This window comes from Melanotaenia boesemani, chromosome 9 (assembly GCF_017639745.1).
Source record: "Melanotaenia boesemani isolate fMelBoe1 chromosome 9, fMelBoe1.pri, whole genome shotgun sequence".
Lineage (NCBI taxonomy): Eukaryota > Metazoa > Chordata > Actinopteri > Atheriniformes > Melanotaeniidae > Melanotaenia > Melanotaenia boesemani.
The window spans coordinates 17,019,637-17,038,132 of NC_055690.1; the positions used below are offsets into that span (position 1 = coordinate 17,019,637).

Here is an 18,496-nt window from a genome sequence, read left to right on the forward strand (position 1 = left end):
TTAGATCATGTGCTGCTGTATGCATGTTTGTGCACGGAGTAGCAAAGAGCAGTTTTATATCAACCAGTGCAGTATAACGTCAGCACAGCCACCCCTGCTTCCAGAAATGTAACCTTAGACTATAATTAAGGTCCAAATGGATCAAAAATCGGAAATGTAAGCATTTGTGCCTTTTTATCCCTGTTTAAAAATCTGTTTGTGCCAGAGTCTCAGGCTTATACATCTTTTAGTGACATTTATATTTTTCAACTTCCAACATTCATGATTCAACATCCAAGGAGAACTCTGTTATACAAGAAGGAGAGATATGGAATTAGATTGACAATAAAACAACTATAATTGAAAGCAAACTTAATGTTATGCTATGAACTGGTAAATGTTTCTGTTTTTTTAGGTTACTGTCGTTCTTTTCTCCCATGCGTAAAACTAAGAGCTGCATTTGCGATTGTTGAAAGGCATCATTGAAGGTGACATGGTGAAGCTAATATGCTGATGAAGGATTAATATAATATATAGATGTAGTGGTGGCTCTTTTTTGATAATGTAACTGAAGTATGACTCTGAAGGCATCACATCATTCCACAAGTACATATATATTTCACTCAACAGCTTACAGACTATCGTGACTCACACAATGTTTTTTTATGTAAATGATCAATAATTTTTAACTGTGGATTTTTCCATCAAATGGATAGCGTTGTCTATATTTAGGGGGAGGAGAAGAAGAATCTTGAGATGTCACTGTGCTTGAATTTTAGATACGAGGGGGCAAACTGATGATCTCTCACACCAGGAAGAGCGATGCTGGCATGTATGTTTGTGTGGGCACAAACATGGTTGGAGAGAGGGACAGCGATCCTGCAGAGCTCGTGGTATATGGTAAGCACCAGGTAGTTTTGATGTAAGTCCTGCCAGGAACATAAAGTGAACAAGCGTTAAGCCCTCCTTTTTCCTGCAGAGCGTCCTGTGTTGGTACGGAGACCAGTGAATCAGGTGGTCATGGAGGAAGAGACTGTTGACTTCACATGTGAGGTCCATGGGAATCCCTCTCCAACTGTGCGATGGCGAAGGGATGAAGGAGAGCTTCCACGTGGGAGGTGAGGGTGACGGACATAAGTGCAGGCCAATGGCTAGAGAGAGCGGAGACACACAAGCTGAATCAGAAATACAGCTAAGTCATACATTGGGTTCTTAACATTTATGAACCAGAAACCATATGTGATGTAACTGTTCTTTTATTCATGTCAGCCTAATATAGCAGTATGGAAAAGACCAAAGAGGTTTCATTAGTCGGCACAATCCTCAGTGACCTTCATCCATCATTAATATATAATTGCCATCTTTACTGTGAGCCCAAGAACCTCCATACTACTCATTTAAAGTAAATTGGATGTACTTAATTCTGCATAAATAGCATAAACATAAAGTTCAGTCAATAATCAGTTAACTGATGCCGTTTGTTTTGTTTTTTTTTAAAATGATGGAGTCTCTAATAAAAGAATTAAACATTTTGGAAGCAGACTGAGTAGTTTAAAGGATGGTTTCAGATGAGATGCCACCCCTACTTTCTATGCCATCGCCTCCAGTGTATTTTTCATAACTGCGTATTCCTTGACGATCTCTTGCTGTCATACCTCAGGCCTTAGAGTGGTCATCTTCCAAAGATTGGGAGATCGATGATATGATTCTTAACACCTTTACATGTCAAATGTGTCCTTGGGCAAGACACTGAACCCCTACATTACCCAAAAACATGCTCATCAGTGTGTGCAAAGAAAATGAATGAATAAAAGGTGCATATACGGAGTATAATTATGTGATAAGAAGCCCTTTGTGAGTGTTTGTGTGAATATCTGAAAGAGAAGCACATTGTAAACCCAAAAGGTTAAAATTTGCTATAGAAGTGTGGACCATCTGCTAAATTTTCTCCATGTTCTCAGTCTGTTAAATTAAACTTGCTCTACGCTATCATAATCTGGCTGTGGTCTTTTTGTAATGTGATGACAAAGCTGTAGCTCATCTTTATAAATGTTCCCTCCTACTGGAGACTAATGAAAAACAGTTTAGTGAAATTCAATCAAAATATTTTGACTGAAAAAGGAAAGTTTTTAGAATTGGACCTGGCAGTGTGTAGGATGAACATTTTATCTTGCAGAATTCACATGTTAGAAGCAGAAAAAAGAGAAACTATAAAAAATTGGCTTTGACAAGGTTCAAATAGTGATGGTTAGATGGCTGAGTCACAGCATCTCCCTCGACTCTTATGAGGTGTTCCCACTTTGCAGTGATCAGTGACTACCAGTAGTGATAAAAAAAAACAAAAAAAAACTGGGTCGAGGTCATGGGTGGCTGACGCTCATTGATGCTAGGAAGAAGTGAAGGCTGACAAGTGTTGTCCAATTTAACAAAAGGCTACTGTAGCTCAGACAGCTGAAAACGTCCATCTTGGTTCAGCCTAGTTTTGTGTGTATGAGTCTGCGTAGCTGCAGACTGGTTTGTGTGTGCATGCTAACCCATTGTCCAGAACAATATGCTTCTACAAAGGGCACCAGAATTGGACCAAAGAGCAACAGAAAAAGGAAGCATTGTCTGATGAATCATGCTTTCTTTACCATCATGTTAGTGGGAAAAACATGACACCAGGTTGAACTATGGGGAGAAGGTAAACCAGTAGGTGGATGCATGTGGATGTTACTTACCTAAACATGGTTACTGAACAAGTGCATCCCTTAAATGAAAGGTTAATCCCTAATGACAGTAACATTTTTTTAAAACAACCTATGACAATGCAACTTGGCATTTAAATTCTCCTGATTTCAATCCAATTGAGCATGTTTGTGATGTAGAGATCAAACATAGAAGGGGTTCACACCTGCTTACTTACAGCAGGCTTTGTTATTGACAGTTTGATGTCAGACACCACAACATAACCTCAGAAAACCACTGCAGTCCATGTGTTCCCGGGTCAGGGCTGCATGTGGTCAAAATGTTATGGCCGCAGTGCAAGACTTTACCCGTCTATTTAATGATGAAAATATGCAGCTGCTGTCTTTCATGGCTGTTAAGGCTTTTTCCTGGCTTTTATTTTTTACTTATATTTTATGCTATAGTTCTTCATGGTCTTTCTTCTTTGTTTTCTTGGTGAATGAAGGAAGGAATAAATACATATGTCGTTGACGACCTCCCTTTCAAAGAAAATGGCAACTGAATTAATTGCTGTAAATAATTCTCCATAAAGGCTGTCTTGTTGTATGTGATCTGCAGTTAAGCAATAAAATTTTATTTTCACACAATCAAATAAAATGTGTGGTTGATTTAACTTTTTTCTTGGAACAGAGACAATATCTGTCATCGATAAGGCACACTGTTTCCCGAATTTCCAAATAGCACTACTTAATTGGAAAGAAATCTCTGCTAACAGGTTGATTGTCATAGGAATGAATAATGTTATCTTGTAATTATGGTAATTTTTCACTTTGTGTAGATTACTATAGGTTACATCTTTTCTCTCTCTCTTTTTTTTTTTTTTTGCTATGCTGCCTTTTTAGGCCTTTAATTATCTTACTTTCTTCATTTCCAGGTTTGAAATCCACAATGGCAACAACCTTCGTTTGTTCCGCGTGAAGGAACAGGATGAAGGCACATATACCTGCACATCTGAAAACAGCGTGGGCAAGACAGAGGCTTCAGCCATGCTGCAAGTCCATGGTAAAATACACATCATGCATATTGAATCTAAGCATGCACACATACTTAAGTATGCATAAAGCAGCTCTCAATCCAAGGCTGCATTCACTCAGAGTGAGGTCGCATGACAACAGCATCCACACAAAGCCTGCTCCCACTTGATGTCCAATGTTTAGCATGTTTTTATATCAGAGCATCTGTGTGAGTCCATGTTCAGGGGTGGTGCCAGGAGCTTATGTTAAACCGTATGGATTACTCCATTTGACAGATGTTTGGTAGATGTGTGCTTTAACTCACTGCCAGAGAGCAGTCACCGTATTAATAAGACATGACTCCCCCATCTCTCTTCCTGTTTCTATATTTCCCCCCTCCTTCAGCCTTAGTCTCTGTGCCCTTTTTTCTGATTTTCTGTGTCTTGGTTTGAATATTCTAAGATGACTTCATCTGCTAATGCCTTTATCAGTGTAAATGAAATCCAAAACCAGTAGTTTAAGTATTCTCTCTCATTTTTTATTCATCCATTTCATTAAATGTCCATTTTTATCCATTATGTTTCAAACCCTATCATCTTCCCAGTCAGGTCAGCCCATTCTGTAAGGTCCCGGGTGATCTAATTCTTATCTAAAGGAAGCATTGATTTTACACTGTAATTTAAGGGGAAACAAAAAAGAAAAAAAAAAACAAAAAGCTATTTTCTGTCTGGTATTCTTAATGGTTTTTAAAAGCAACAGTCAGTGCTTAATACCGTAAATAAGTCTCTCCATTAGGTTCTGACATGTTGACAACATGCCTGTTGCTGCAGTCAGGCATTAAGGAAGCTTTAGACAGAGTGACTTAATGTACACCAGATTAAGGACTCTTCTCATACACACATCTGTGTCCATGGAAGTGTGTCATGATAATTTGACAAGTAAATCCTTCTCTCATTTGCAGTTAAAGTCAGTCAAAATGTAGCAGAGAGGCTTTCAGTCTCAACCAAACTAACATCTTGGGTTTAGATAAGAATGTGGTGAGACCCTTGTGTAGCATTACTAACCATTTAACCAATTTTAAGGGGGATTTCTAGCCTTGGGGTAACTGAAAGACTGAAATTCTGTGCCAAATCAATTTAAAAAGTTGCAACTGTGTAATTTTCTTCCTGTGTAAATGATAAACAACCCCACCCTTATTTTACTTCTCTGGTTTGCAACATTTTCTAAAAAATGTTTTCATATTAATGGCTGACATTACACTCAGGACCCAGAGGTGACATCATCAGGTTTATTTCCTTAAACAAAGTTCCGCTATCGCTGGAAAGGGATGAAAATTCAGTCTCTACAACAACTTTCAGACCCTCACAAATTGATATTGGTGGACAGAAAATATTACATATGGAGAGAAAAAAGACTGATGGAGAACATCACAGTAATGTCTGTGAGTGATTTATTGCCATTTGCAGATTTTTCCAAGGTCAACCTCTGTTGTCAGTTGGTATGCTGCTCATGTCTTCAAAACATAAGTCCCCAGCCAACCTTAACTTTTCTGTCTTGCTGTCAGACTCTAACATGTGACCTGCACCTGTTCTACATATGCAAAATTGATCACAGAAGATAAAGGAAGGTAGTGCCCTGAATTAATGCATAATGCTTTGTCATTAATAGCTTTTTGGCTAATTTGATTAAATATAAAACAAAATATCCACTTTGTCTCGTTTGTAGTTGTAGCTGCTGCTTCACTGAGTTGAATTCCCCAGACACAATGGGCCTCATATCTTCTTAGAAATCTTAAATTTGTTCTTAAGTTTGTTCAGATTCACGAACATGTTCAAATACTGCAACATTGTTCGTATCTTTCTTCTTAGACTGGTGAATTCCAGCTCTCTTAAGCTGAAAGGACAGACCACCTGGCCTTACTTTGCATAGGTAAACGCCAAAAAATGCCTAAAAGGTCAAGACTTGTGGGCCAGTTCAAACAGGCCGAGAAATGAATAAGACTGAGAAGGAGAAACAACTAATAGAACGAAAGAACAAATAAATGAAGGAAAAAAAATGATAATAAAGATGTGCACTAAAACCTGATTGCCCTCATTTTTAAAATGTTACCTTGGCTGTAAATAACCACACAGTGAGAGTCAAATCAAATAAAACAGTTGTACAAATAGGTTATTATTTACTCCTGAACTTGGACCAGTCCGCAGTCTGGTCCTTTGAAAGCACAGTGGCTAAAAGAAGAAAAGACACACCTTAGGATAAATTGTTATTACATACTATGTCTTTTAGATTTTTCATAACAAAGTGCTTCCTGCTGGGGCATCCTTTTTAAGATTGAGTGAGTGCTGTTGGATTGAGTGGCGTACCTGATGAAATGAAACCTCCACATGAGTTGGTCAGTGGTGTTATTAACCAGGGTATAACCTTCATTTCCTTAAAAAACTAATCACGATATTAAAAAGACACCATTGTAGTACATTTTAATAATTAATGACCACATTAAGCAGGTGAATCTGGGGGTCACAGGTGACCTGGACATTTAGTAATATTCTTGTGGTTCAGGGAACAGATCTGGCAAGGGTGCTTTAATATGCACATATGCAGTCTATTGTACTGATGGTGTTAGGAAGACCAGATTATTCTTGAATTAATGAATAAAAAATACTTTATTTTTCCCCTAAGGAAAATTATAAATGATAGCTCACGATCTGCAGTACCTCAATATTTATTTTTAAAATAACAAAATGCCCTATAAATTCCCAAAATCTTTTTTAAAAATCTGACAGAATTATTTAGTTATTTTTTTATTGTTGTATTTTATTGAATCGAACAGCAAAAAAAAAAAAAAAACACTTTATTCAAATATGTCCTCACTCAAATATTTGTAAGAGTACTGCTGAGATATGAAGATTTTCATGAATGCCACAAGCTTTGTAAAATATTCTTAAGAACAAATTTGTTTGCAAGAACGTTTGGCAAAGCTGACTGAGGATCTAACTTTTCAACTCAAGTTCAGATTCAATATTTCACAGAGCATCAAACATTAAGTTGTAAAATTCTATTTCTTATTATGTAGCCTATCAGGAATGTATTTAATGAAGATGTAATAGAAGTGCATACTGTTCCTGATGCCTCATCTAGTGCTGTTTATGATGTTTTTGTTAGTAAAAAATTAAAAACAAATATCATACATTGCACATATCGTTTACCCTATTGAAGAGTGTATCTTTATCTGTAAATAAATGTGTAAACTAAGACACAGGTAAACGTTTGAAGCTGCAGTAATCTGGATATTCTCAGCAGCTTGCTCTTTTCCTTTTCCCCAAAAAACCTACAAAAACCCAGATTTTATAGTCTCATTTACAAATAGAGGTTCAAAGATATTACTTTTGATCTGCAAAGAACAAAATGTAGTTTGATGACTGTTCCTCAGCAACACTGCCAACCTCTGTAGATGACACAAAATAAAATCTTGTTATTATAAAATATGGATGTGTCTCATGTGACATTCTGATAACTAAGAAATGACCATCAAAAATCATGAGATCCCTGCAGTTGGAATGTGGTGTTAGTCCTGAAAAATACTGATGGCACAACAACTAAGAGCCATGGCATATTGGCAGCTGATCACAGTTAGGATCAAAGCAGCAGACTATTGGCCACTTTCTTATTTTGGCATCATTCAAACATTATACTAAAACATAAAATGAAAACTAGGAATAGTAAAACTTTTCCAATAAAATAAACTTTTTTTTTTTTTTACATATTTTCATTTTACTTTGATGAATTTGTTTATTTAAAAATATTTATTTAAATCGAATCCAAGCTGAAGTAATGAACATTAACAAGTTCCTGTTACTTCTCATAAGGTAAGAAACTCCTTTTGTCCAGAATAGTTCATTCTTTTAGTGAAACTAAACATCCTCTCAGAAGTGATGTTCAAATACAGGTTTAATCAGATATTTTTCAAACAGAAAAACACCAGATAAGCATTGATCAGATACTAAGTCCATGAAGAATTGTAATCCTTCCTACTGCAGGCATGGTTTCTTATCAGTGTTTTTCACTTGATGTGAAAAAGCCAATGCCTGAAGTTGTCAAAAGTATATACTGTATATATATGTGTATATATATATATATATATATATATATATATATATATATATATATATATAATCATAGTAGTAGTCAGATGAAATATTTTCACTTAGAAACAGCCTCAGCTGAATTCTTTAGGACAACTTAAAGAGGTAAAACATAAAATAAGTGAGAGAAAATAATGCCGTGTGTGACTAATATATCAGGTGCGGCAGCATCTAAAGAGAAGAAAGTTTGCAAAAACATAAGCACTTCACTTTCATGTTATATTAAGACATGACACAGATGACTCAGTTCTCTCATTTCTTAAGCCAAATATGTGTTGTTGTGTTGTTTTGTGTGCCAAACCTGTTTACACATTTCTGTTTTGAAGACATGTTTTAAACTCGGAGTTAGGGTTATAGACAAGATTTAAGTCAGAGTAAAATCTTCACACGTTGTATATACACGCGATTCTGTGTGTGTGTGTGCAGAGATTTGTAGCCAAGATGAGACCATGCTGAATAAGCTCCTCATTGGGTGTGGAGTGTGAGCCAATTATTCAGACCATGGGTAGAAGGCAGTGGTCAGTATAAATCTTCTTCAGATGATGTGATAAGGCACTGATCTGACCTGAGCTTGAAATTGGCAGCTCTGTAGAGACCTTTCCCAAAATAACTCAGTAAATGTCATCAGGATGGCGTTGGCTTGTGCTGCTATGGTTCTTGTTTCTTTTTTCATTTTTTTTTTTTTTCTTTTTCCCAAGTGACCTGGAGGTAATGTCTCTCATTAAAGATGGCGCCGCAATAAGAGTGTAGTACCAGATCAAAAAACTTGGAAGGTTAAAGAGACAGCTCTTCAATTCTGCTTTTTCAGATCTAGTGTGAGCTTTATTGAACAAGATCTGGGTAAACAGTATTGGGGGAGAGTAACTTAGCGCATTAATCTATTTTACATACATTTACATCCAGTTCAGGGTCATGATGAATGGGCGTAAATATCCATTGGGCAAGAGGTGGGATTCCCTAGACAGGCCATCCTGGACAAGTCACTCTCACTCACCACTGCTGTCAATTCAGACTCACAAATTAACCTAGCATGCATGTTTTTGGACTCTCTGTAAAAGCTGGAGTACCTGGAAAGAACCCGGCTGGCACAGTGGGAGAACAGGCTCCACACACAAATACCACTGCTGAGGTTTGAAGCCAAAACCTCTTTACTGTGAGGCAACAGTGCATCAAATTTACTGCATTTAATTAATAAGTTGTTAGCACTTCTACTCTTTAGAGGAGCTTTTTTTTATTTTTTTTTTAATTCTTACCCCTTCAATAAACTTACATCTGTTCAGATACAAAACATTACCCTCTGGATTCCCAGGATTCAGTGTAACATCACCATCATCACTAATGAAAGGCATTGTCATTAGGATACTTTTTTACAGCACTTTGGGTTTGCCTTATGTAAAAGCTTGCCTTACCTTACATATAGGTTTTGAAAATTTTAGAATATCTTAGATTGAAGGGAGCCAGGTAGGGGCACATATCCTCATCTATCGCCACATATAAATACAAAAACAATGAGGTTTTAACCACTATTATTAAAAAAATTTGATAATAAATGGATTAGTATTATTTTGCACTTTTCAAAGCACTCACAGCACTTTACATTGGATCCATTTTTCATTCACTCCTCACTCATACTTGCCAATTGTAAGCTGCTGTACATGTGTAGCCACGGCTACCTGAACATACACATTCATACACCAGCAATGCCGACACTGGATACCAACACTTTGTTTTGAACCACCAATCTTCCAGTCATTGGACTACGCAGTCTACAACCTGAGCCACTGCTGCCCCAACAGATACTCAAGTAATTAAACAATTTTAATGTTTATTCAACATTTTTAACTTTCAAGATTCAAACACTCTTTACATCTGATGCTATGACCTTTACATTATCTTCATAACATGTAATCAGTCTTGACAGATGCATGTTTTTACCTAAGTAAACAAGACTGTGCTGCATGAATGCTTCATTATAATCAAGAAAAGTTGTGCCGTTGATGTAGTCACTCTTTCTAGATAAAATGTGCTGGCGTTGTGACACTGACATGGTGTGATCACCTGCAGCCAAATGTGCAGCTGTTTACAGCTGTGTCTTCCTGACTTGCTATTATGATTTGTGATAGCCATAAGCACTTTCTTACTTCAGATCCCTGGTGCTAGCTACCTCAGCAGTGTTTCCAGTGTCTTGAATTATAGTTGCAGTGGTTATTTTAGGGCTAATTAGCGTTTCGTAATATTGCAAATCATCTTTTTTTTCACCTTTGTTTATTCTTTGGCTTTGAAACCATTTCTCTGTGTGTGCATTTTTAATGCAGTTTACAACAGTAGTTCCTGTCTGTGCAGGCATGCTTACATAACAAGGGAAAGGGTGGGGAGGTAGTTCTCAGAGGACCTTCGTTCCTGCATTTAGTTGCACATGTCAGCTGAGGTTCACCTGCATGTCTGTATAAACTGGATATTTTTTTAATTTCATTGTCTAAAATCCAGTTGTCAACACCTTTGGCCCTGTTCTTTAGATAAATTATTTAGATCTCATGACAAAAGTTTGTTTTACTCAGGATTCTTCTGTAGTTCATTCAAATAAATTACTTGTTTATATAGTTATGTTAGCATTTACAAATGAAGGAAATTACTACTTCCCTCACCAGTTCAAGGAATTAGGCTGTTTACATTGTGGAAACACACATTTGTGAAAAAGCAGGTGCTTTAATAAAAAAAAAGTAAACCTTTTAATGGGTTGATGCTCTCCTTTGTCTTCCAGTTCCACCACAGATTGTTGCAAAGCCCCAAGACCAGATTGCCACCCAGGGGAAGAGCATCAAGTTCCAATGTGGCACCACAGGAAACCCTCCACCTGCCATTTTCTGGCAGAAGGAGGGCAGCCAGGTAAGAGACTGGAGCAAAGCACGACACATCCTCAGATGCTAAATATTGCAGGAGGAATTCAAGACATATTCCCATTCGTAGCATTAACACATTCAATAATTTAAAAAAATGGGGCACCACCCATAGAGGGAAGATTATACAGCTTATATCATTAAATAAATAAATAACAGATCAATTTAAACATGCAGGTTATTTAAATCCAAGTTAGAGACCCACCTGTTCTCTGCTGCATTTTAATAGTTTTTATTTAAAAGTCCACATATACATCTGTTTTTTTTAAGCGTGAATTTTTAAAATACTGTTTTTATCTAATTCTTTCTTTTTTGTTTGTTTCTCTTTTTTAAATGTTCTTTTTTTCTGCTGTTTCAGTGTCTCTGTAAAGCACTTTGAATCACCCTTGCTAAATTGCGATATACAAATAAACTTGTCTTGTCTTAAGAAATATAATATAAACACACAGAACAAAAAGACGAAGACAAAAACACGTAAAAGGTTACGTGAAAGGAGTTTTCTGTGTGTTTGAACCCACAGACAGATTCTGCAGGGAGGCGGGGCTTAGTGTCTTCAGCCAATGGAGGCAGACGGTGTCTTGCAGCTTTGGCAGAAGCTCAGACACGACTTTATTTTAATTTGAATATCAGTGTTTGGATTAATGTTACAAATGTTTTTGGTTTTTCATTCCCTTGTCTTGGATTTAGACAATTGTGAAAACATCTGTAGGTTATAGGTTGTTTAACCCAATAGCAGCGATGCACATGTAGAAAACAATCAATTATTCAAACAGGATTAAACAAAATGAACAAAAATAAGTGATTATATAGCAAAGCTAAAAAGTATGATAAAAAGCTCACATTTAGAAGAATCTAAAACACCTTTTTTGAGCATTTTAGAGCACATCTGGAATAATAGTTGAAGAGACAAGAAAATATAACAAGAGTGCAGAGGGGTGTTGTGGCAAAAGTCACTGTCAAGAATTGGGAGAGAAAACCGGAGATGAGGATCATTTTGTTAAGGGGGTCTGAGAGTCACCCTGCTAGTTTGCAACCTCTACAATATTTCAAAATGTTTGTTGATTCTTTAGGTAATAAGATCAATTTGGTTTGAGTTAATCGAATCGTGAATGTCTCTGTTGTCAGCTTTGCGGGCGAGGAGTTTTCCTCAGAGCTATTTTTCTGAAGTTGACTCAAACCTGCCATATTCAGAACATTAATTTAGTGGCACATACAGAGTGCTCTCTTACAGGGAAAGCTAATCCTCGGGTCATCTGTTTAAAATCCAACTGTGACATTTGTTGATTGATAAAATTCCAAAGCATGGCTTTTTAGGTGTGTCTCTTCTTCTTTCTGGGTCCTTTTGTCTCACCAGAATCTGCAACATGTTAATGAATCTCATGATGAGTCTCTGTGAACTCACAGTTTCAAGCTGTAATTCATGTGATGGTGGAAGATTAAAAAAACAATAGCTTTTGTTATATTAATATGCCAAGTTCTGCTGCTTTGTTTTAAAAGCGACAGGGCCTCTATAAAAGGAGCAGGTGTTGTCTTATTTAATCATGACAACTTTTTTTTTTTTTAAGTTGCCCACACACACAAGATACATTTAGTTTGGCAGAGCAATAAGATTAGAAGTTGGAAGATAATGCCGTATTGTGCTGGTGTGAAATTTTCCTCTTTTTTTTGTTGTGCAGCACACTAATGGGGATGGGGGTTGAAAAATGAAGTAGTTGAAAGAAGGAAGGCTTGCAGGAAGTAAAGCAGGTCCTGAAAACTGCATTTCCAGGGCAAACCTGGAGACAAATACTGGCCTCATTCCACATTATCCTGAACTAATAGCAAAATTAGCAGCTGGGATAATTGAAGTGGTTTCAGATGTTGTCATGTAGCTGTTTAGCTACACATTTTTATGAATAAGCTTCAGTCTGCAGGATGTCCGGGCTGTTTATAGTGTTTTTTTTTGTTTGTTTTTTTTTGTTTTTTTTGTATTTGAGAGATTATCTGTAGCCTTATAACCTTGGTCCGTCAACTGAAATCTAAGCCTCTTAGAGGAATGAAGTGGATGGCTGAATGGACTGATGCATCCCTTCCCCCTTGTTCACATCTATGTCAGTCACAGAAAAACAGGATGGGACAGCTATGCAACGTCTGTTATTGGACATCATCTTTTAAAACAACAAAACAACCAATTTTAGAATATATTAAATAATTTTTTCATTGGTTCATTGGTTGTTTATTGGATGAGTATGTAAACATGTTAAGTAATATACCAAACAGGAATTGAATAATTAGTCTATTAATTAAGGAGTAGACTTTAAAATATTTACTACTTTAAAATAAGTCAAATTACTGATTGTTTAAATGTTGTTAATCATTTTAAAGCAATTTTGTCCAGAACACAGAGCTGAATGTGAATGCTGGAAAAGTACAATTTTGACCTTGTAAATGTAGAAATACGAGGTCAACAAAGTTGAGTTTAGAAAATCTTCAAAAACTTATATGTACCTGACTGAATTTCAAAACAGATTTCACTAAAAACATTCAAGGTTACTGAAAATCAACAGCAAATACTTCTAAAATGAAAAAAAAAGATACAGATATAAAATGTAGACTCATCATAATTATAGGCACATAAAAAATAAAAACAGACTCATTTGTGCTAAAGTTGGTTCTCACGTGATTTCAGTTATATAAGTTATGGTTTTACTTTTTCTTTCAGTAAAAAGGAAAATAATCACAATAATCAGACATGTTAAAATGTTTCATAGCCAGACTGTGACAAAAAATGACTCAGTGGGAGATTCCTGCAGAGATCTGTGTGGATGGTGCAAAAAACTCACCATGCAGGACATTTAAAGAGCTTCAGGCTGTCCTGGGTTTTCGTGCTGTTTACATTGCACACTGAATCGTTTAAGACTCTGTGGGTGCCAAAGAAAACACTGATAATAAAAAAGGTAAGAAAAAACGTTCAAACTAATATTTGCAAAGATCTTATTTAAACAGTCCACCACTGAAGGTCAGCTGTGGTAGAGCTCTTTGGAAATGTGCAATAGTTCACATGCATCAAATGACACTCATGAGGACGAGCACACCTGGTCTACAGTTAAACATGGTAGAGGTTCTATTATAATGTGGGACTGCTTTTCCGTCTTTGGTTTTTAAGTCACCAAATCTATCAAAACTGTCAGTATAATTAGTTTTCAAGGAAAGGCCTGGCGTCTTTTAAGAGGGTAAAAGACCCACAACCTACATCCAAAATTGCTAAATCTTGACAGTACAATATTTATAAGCACTGACAACCTTTTAAAAGAGCTGAAATCTGCTTTTGTATCAAGGTTTCCAACAAATATCAAGATCAGAAATGCACTGAACAGTGGCAGAAACTACATGCTGACAATAAAATGGCTATACAAATTTTTGGGAGTTGTTGCCAAATGTTCTCTAAAAAACAATCTGGTGGCATCTTTGGCCTTAAGGAACAGAAAATCTCATGGCTCATACCTAAATTCTGTGTTGACCAAATGAATCACTACAGGAACGTGATTTTGCTGTGTTTGTTTATGCATGTAGATGTTGCTGTTCCCCGGCCAGCCACCATCACAGTCTGGCCGTTACTCTGTTTCCATGAGCGGAGAGCTGACCATCACTGATGTTCATCCGGAGGACTCAGGCTTTTATGTCTGCCAGGCTATCAGTGTAGCAGGAAGTGTTTTGAACAAGGCGTTACTGGAGGTGGAGGGAGGTAAGCTTTTAATCTACATAGTCATATTTGAGCCTGAAAGAGACTTGTTATATCCAATCAGCTAATAAGCAGAAACATATTAGTAACATAGTCGGTGCACACCATTAAGGCTCATGGAGGCACAGATACTGCATGCTGGACAAGCAAGAAATTTAAGGCTTAATGTTCTTCCTCAGGCAGCTTGTAAACAACAGATTTTTTGTGCTATTTATGCAGGCAATTGTTTTCTACATGCTAGGCACCTAAAGTATTTCAACCTTTTCCTCCCATAATATCTGGAAACTTTATAGTCATATCTTCTGTAGACTTTTGTACATCTGTCAAATTTTTTTTTCCACATTTGCTTTTGGGACAAAAAAATGACACCCCTAAAACCACAATCTGCCTCATTTCCACCAAAACTACCAGGTCCTTCAGGTCATATCCCACCCATCATTCGACAAGGCCCAGCCAACCAGACTGCATCTCGCGGTGTGACGGTGCAGTTACACTGCCGTGTAGTCGGAGGTGCTTCAGTGAAAATTTCATGGGAGAAAGATGGAGAGAAGCTTCAGGGAAATAAAGCTCGACTGACCTTGATGGAGAATGGCAGTTTGCAAATCACAGACATAAAGGTGTGTGTGTTTGTGTGTCTGTGTGTGGAGAGTGTTTAGTTGAAAAGACTTGAAAAGCATGAGCTTTGAAAGTCAGCTGCTCTTAAATGGAAAGGAAAACTGGCTGAACGCCTGATGGAAAATTACAAACATTGAACAGAATAATAGAATGTTTCATCTCTGACCTCTTGTCACCTTCTCTGCAGGCCACATAGTCACACGATTTTATCTCATTTCAATCAGAAATTCCATTTTTGTTAGCAAAATTAAGGTGAGACAGAGTTTCAAAGACCAGTCTCTCTAAGGCGGTGCATTATCTCTCCAACGCAATTATGTGCTCATGCAGTGTGTAATTGTAATGTTAATGAAGGTGCTTGTTTATAAATGCTAATGTGTTCTGCTTTGATGGAAGAGGAGTCAAAAGCCCCTTTGTGTTATAACCCCACCTGGAGGTCAGTGAATATATGCAGGACAGTGCATAGGCAGTATCTGTTTCATTAAATGACTTGCGATAGCTTATTAATCATCTAACCCGCTTTTAATTAAATCTCCTAGCTGGACTTTGTGCATTTGCTTTCTCCCACACCCTGTTTCTCAGCAGTGATGTGCAGCTAACTTAGAGCATTAAGGTTTGGTCCAGTGCACCGCTGAGGCTGGGGAAATCTGCTATACCAATGTGCTCAATGGAACAGAAGACATGCATTAGTGTGGCGTCAAGGGGTTGACATTAGAAAAAACGGGGAAATGGAGATGACGAGCAAGGATGCTAAAAATATTTACCCTGCTGATGCCCCTGACAACCATCAATATTTCAGCGACAGTTGAAGTCATCTAAAAAAGTTCACCTGCCTGCATGCTGTGCTGTCTGTCAGCCAGAGGTCAACACTACGGAGGATGATCTCATATGGTCTGATGGTAGTTCCAGCAGACTGGCTCTTAGCCAGAACAGTGCCGGAGCAAACACCATGAGTATCAGTCAAGCGTGCTGGAGCATACAGTTGATGAGATAAACAGGCAGGCAGGTTGAGTGTGGTGCTGAGGGGTCTCAGCACGGAGGGAAAGGCTACTGGAAAGCTGTCCTCAATTGAAAGTGTTATTTCATTGAAATTTCACCAGAGAATAAGTAAGATGTGAGAATTCCCTCTGTTACGTCTAAAAAGTAGGTCAGTTAAAATGTACTTGAAGCAAATGTTACTGTGTAAGATGTTTAAAGGGCACAATGTTTTACCTCATAGTTATTAATAATTCCCTCTTACGACATAACTAAAAGAGAAAAGGACACCTTCAGTAACCAAAAGGAAATATCAGCTTGTATTCTTGCCACACCGGAGCACTACTGTTCCAAACAACATCGAATGCCCTCATCTTCTTCAGCTACTCTGCAAACAGATGACAATCAATTATGAATATGTAACTGCCTGCCTTTTAAACTGAGCCAGAAAAGAGGACAAAACATCCTCGGTGGGAGGGGGGAAACGTCCATGGACTTTACCTAGTAAAATAGTGGTGCATTAGAGCTGCATTGTTTTTAGTAAATAACAGGACATTTTATATAATTAACACCAGACTAAACAGCTGTCACTGATGTAAACCAACTCATTAACAAACATTTAAAGGTGTGGTCCCAAGCAAGCACTGCACAGCTAATGCAGTCTATCATAGGACATGCAATCAATAGGCAAAACTTTGCTTTTTACATTTTGTTACTACATCAACATACTGATGCTGGAATAGCACAGTTTATGATGTATTAATATATTAGGTCACATTAAAATGTTTGTACTTTAATCAGGTCTGATATCAAACACTCACAGCACTGACTGGGGTTCAGGGGTGATTGAAGCTGAAGGTTAAACAAGCAGTACTGCACAAACACAAAACCTAAAACAATATAATCCCATTCATTCATTCATTTTCTATACCCACTTCATCTAATTCAGAGTCTGGAGCGGGCTGGAGCCTATCCCCAGAAATAAATTTAATTCTGTGTCCAAAGCTGATTACCTTACTGTACTTACACATGCTTAAATTCTGGTTTTTATAGCAGCTCTAAGCACATTTTGGATAAATAAAGCTGACAGTGCAAAGTGGAGGTATTCTTAAAAAATTGAAATTACCTGGGATTTATAACTTCCACCTCCATTTAATGTTCAGATAGTTCAGAATTGTTTAATTCATTTTCTGATATATGGACTTACTTTAATACTACAACAGAAGTAATTTCAATCACAAAATATTACAATAATCCAAAATAAAAAAGTATTTTTTTTAAAGTAGCATTGCTATTCATATATACACAAAACATGAACTTTCACTCCCATTGCTGACCATTTCTGTGGGAAAAGGCTTTGATTTTTAAAGCTCATATTTAAATCGTTGGTCAAAGAAATTTTAGAATCCTTTACATAAAGCTGCTAGAATAAGTCTCTTTATCTTAACACAGAATCATAAGCCTGTATGGGAGAAAGGTGCTGCTCACAGAAACAAACGCACAATTATCACAGAACACTGCAGCTGCCCCCAGCTCTGCTGAGCTTTGTGATGTGCTCCAGCTCAATTTTTAGTTGTTATAACCTGCAGTGTTACTGTTCTGGTTGACTCACTGCTCTCATCAGTGGCAGGCAGCTGTTTTCAGTAAAAAAAAAAAAAAAAAAAGAAAGAGAAAGAAAGAAAGAAAAAAAAAGAAAAAAAAAGAAAAAAACAAAAACAAAACAAAACAAAACAAAAGCAGTCATCTCCACATAAATGATGATTTGCTCCATAACTTAAATAGGGATTGGTTTACATTTGCGCTACAGGCTTTATGAGGTAACGGCATTTCAGCGTTGTTTACAGCTTGTTTCCGCTTGTTTCCGCTTCACTTATGTTTATCTGTTTATGCCGGCTTAACTCTAACAATTCTTGTACAATTTTATAAATAATTTTAACAATCATTTTAAACAAAATTTGATAAATGTAATTCGGTACTAATTATAGGACTGTTGGTGCACATAATTGCTATAATAATTAAAAGCACCAGGTTTGCTCACCTCTCAAAGAGACGTTGTGTAATATGGGAAATGCACAGTTTCTAATTATGATTTCATAATGAAAGAATAATTAATGAGTTTAAATGGAGCAGTTCTCTCAGGGGTATTTGTATTTTCTGTTTAATAATATACATTACTCTTCAGTGAAAGCATCTTGTATCAGACATCATTATTAAATTATTTATAAGTTACAGTTTCTAATTATCATGATGTATCATGATCATACAAGTCAATTAAATTGAGCCAAAAACAATTTAATGTATTTACTCTCTGACCTTCACTTGTGTTGTCCATCAAAAACATTGACTGCTGTTCAACAGGACACAGACTCTGGGATGTACACATGCGTGGTATCTGCCGCCACAGGGGAATCGAGCTGGAGCGGGATGCTAACTGTCAGAGGTACTTACACCAAAACTCTCCACACTGTCTCTCTGTTACACTTCACACTC

General features: G+C 37.0%; 1 protein-coding gene across 4 annotated transcripts in view; it reads left to right on the forward strand.

The window, feature by feature from the left end:
* The window catches only part of LOC121645585 (roundabout homolog 2-like), a 68,821-nt gene that overhangs the window by 26,738 nt on the left and 23,587 nt on the right, over positions 1-18,496 (forward strand). For all 4 annotated transcript variants that reach the window (XM_041994094.1, XM_041994091.1, XM_041994093.1 and 1 more), the window contains exons 4-10: positions 759-879; positions 959-1,097; positions 3,581-3,708; positions 10,563-10,687; positions 14,251-14,422; positions 14,831-15,036; positions 18,365-18,446. In XM_041994094.1, the coding sequence (XP_041850028.1) occupies positions 759-879; positions 959-1,097; positions 3,581-3,708; positions 10,563-10,687; positions 14,251-14,422; positions 14,831-15,036; positions 18,365-18,446 (973 nt within the window). The remainder of the gene's footprint in view (positions 1-758; positions 880-958; positions 1,098-3,580; positions 3,709-10,562; positions 10,688-14,250; positions 14,423-14,830; positions 15,037-18,364; positions 18,447-18,496) is intronic.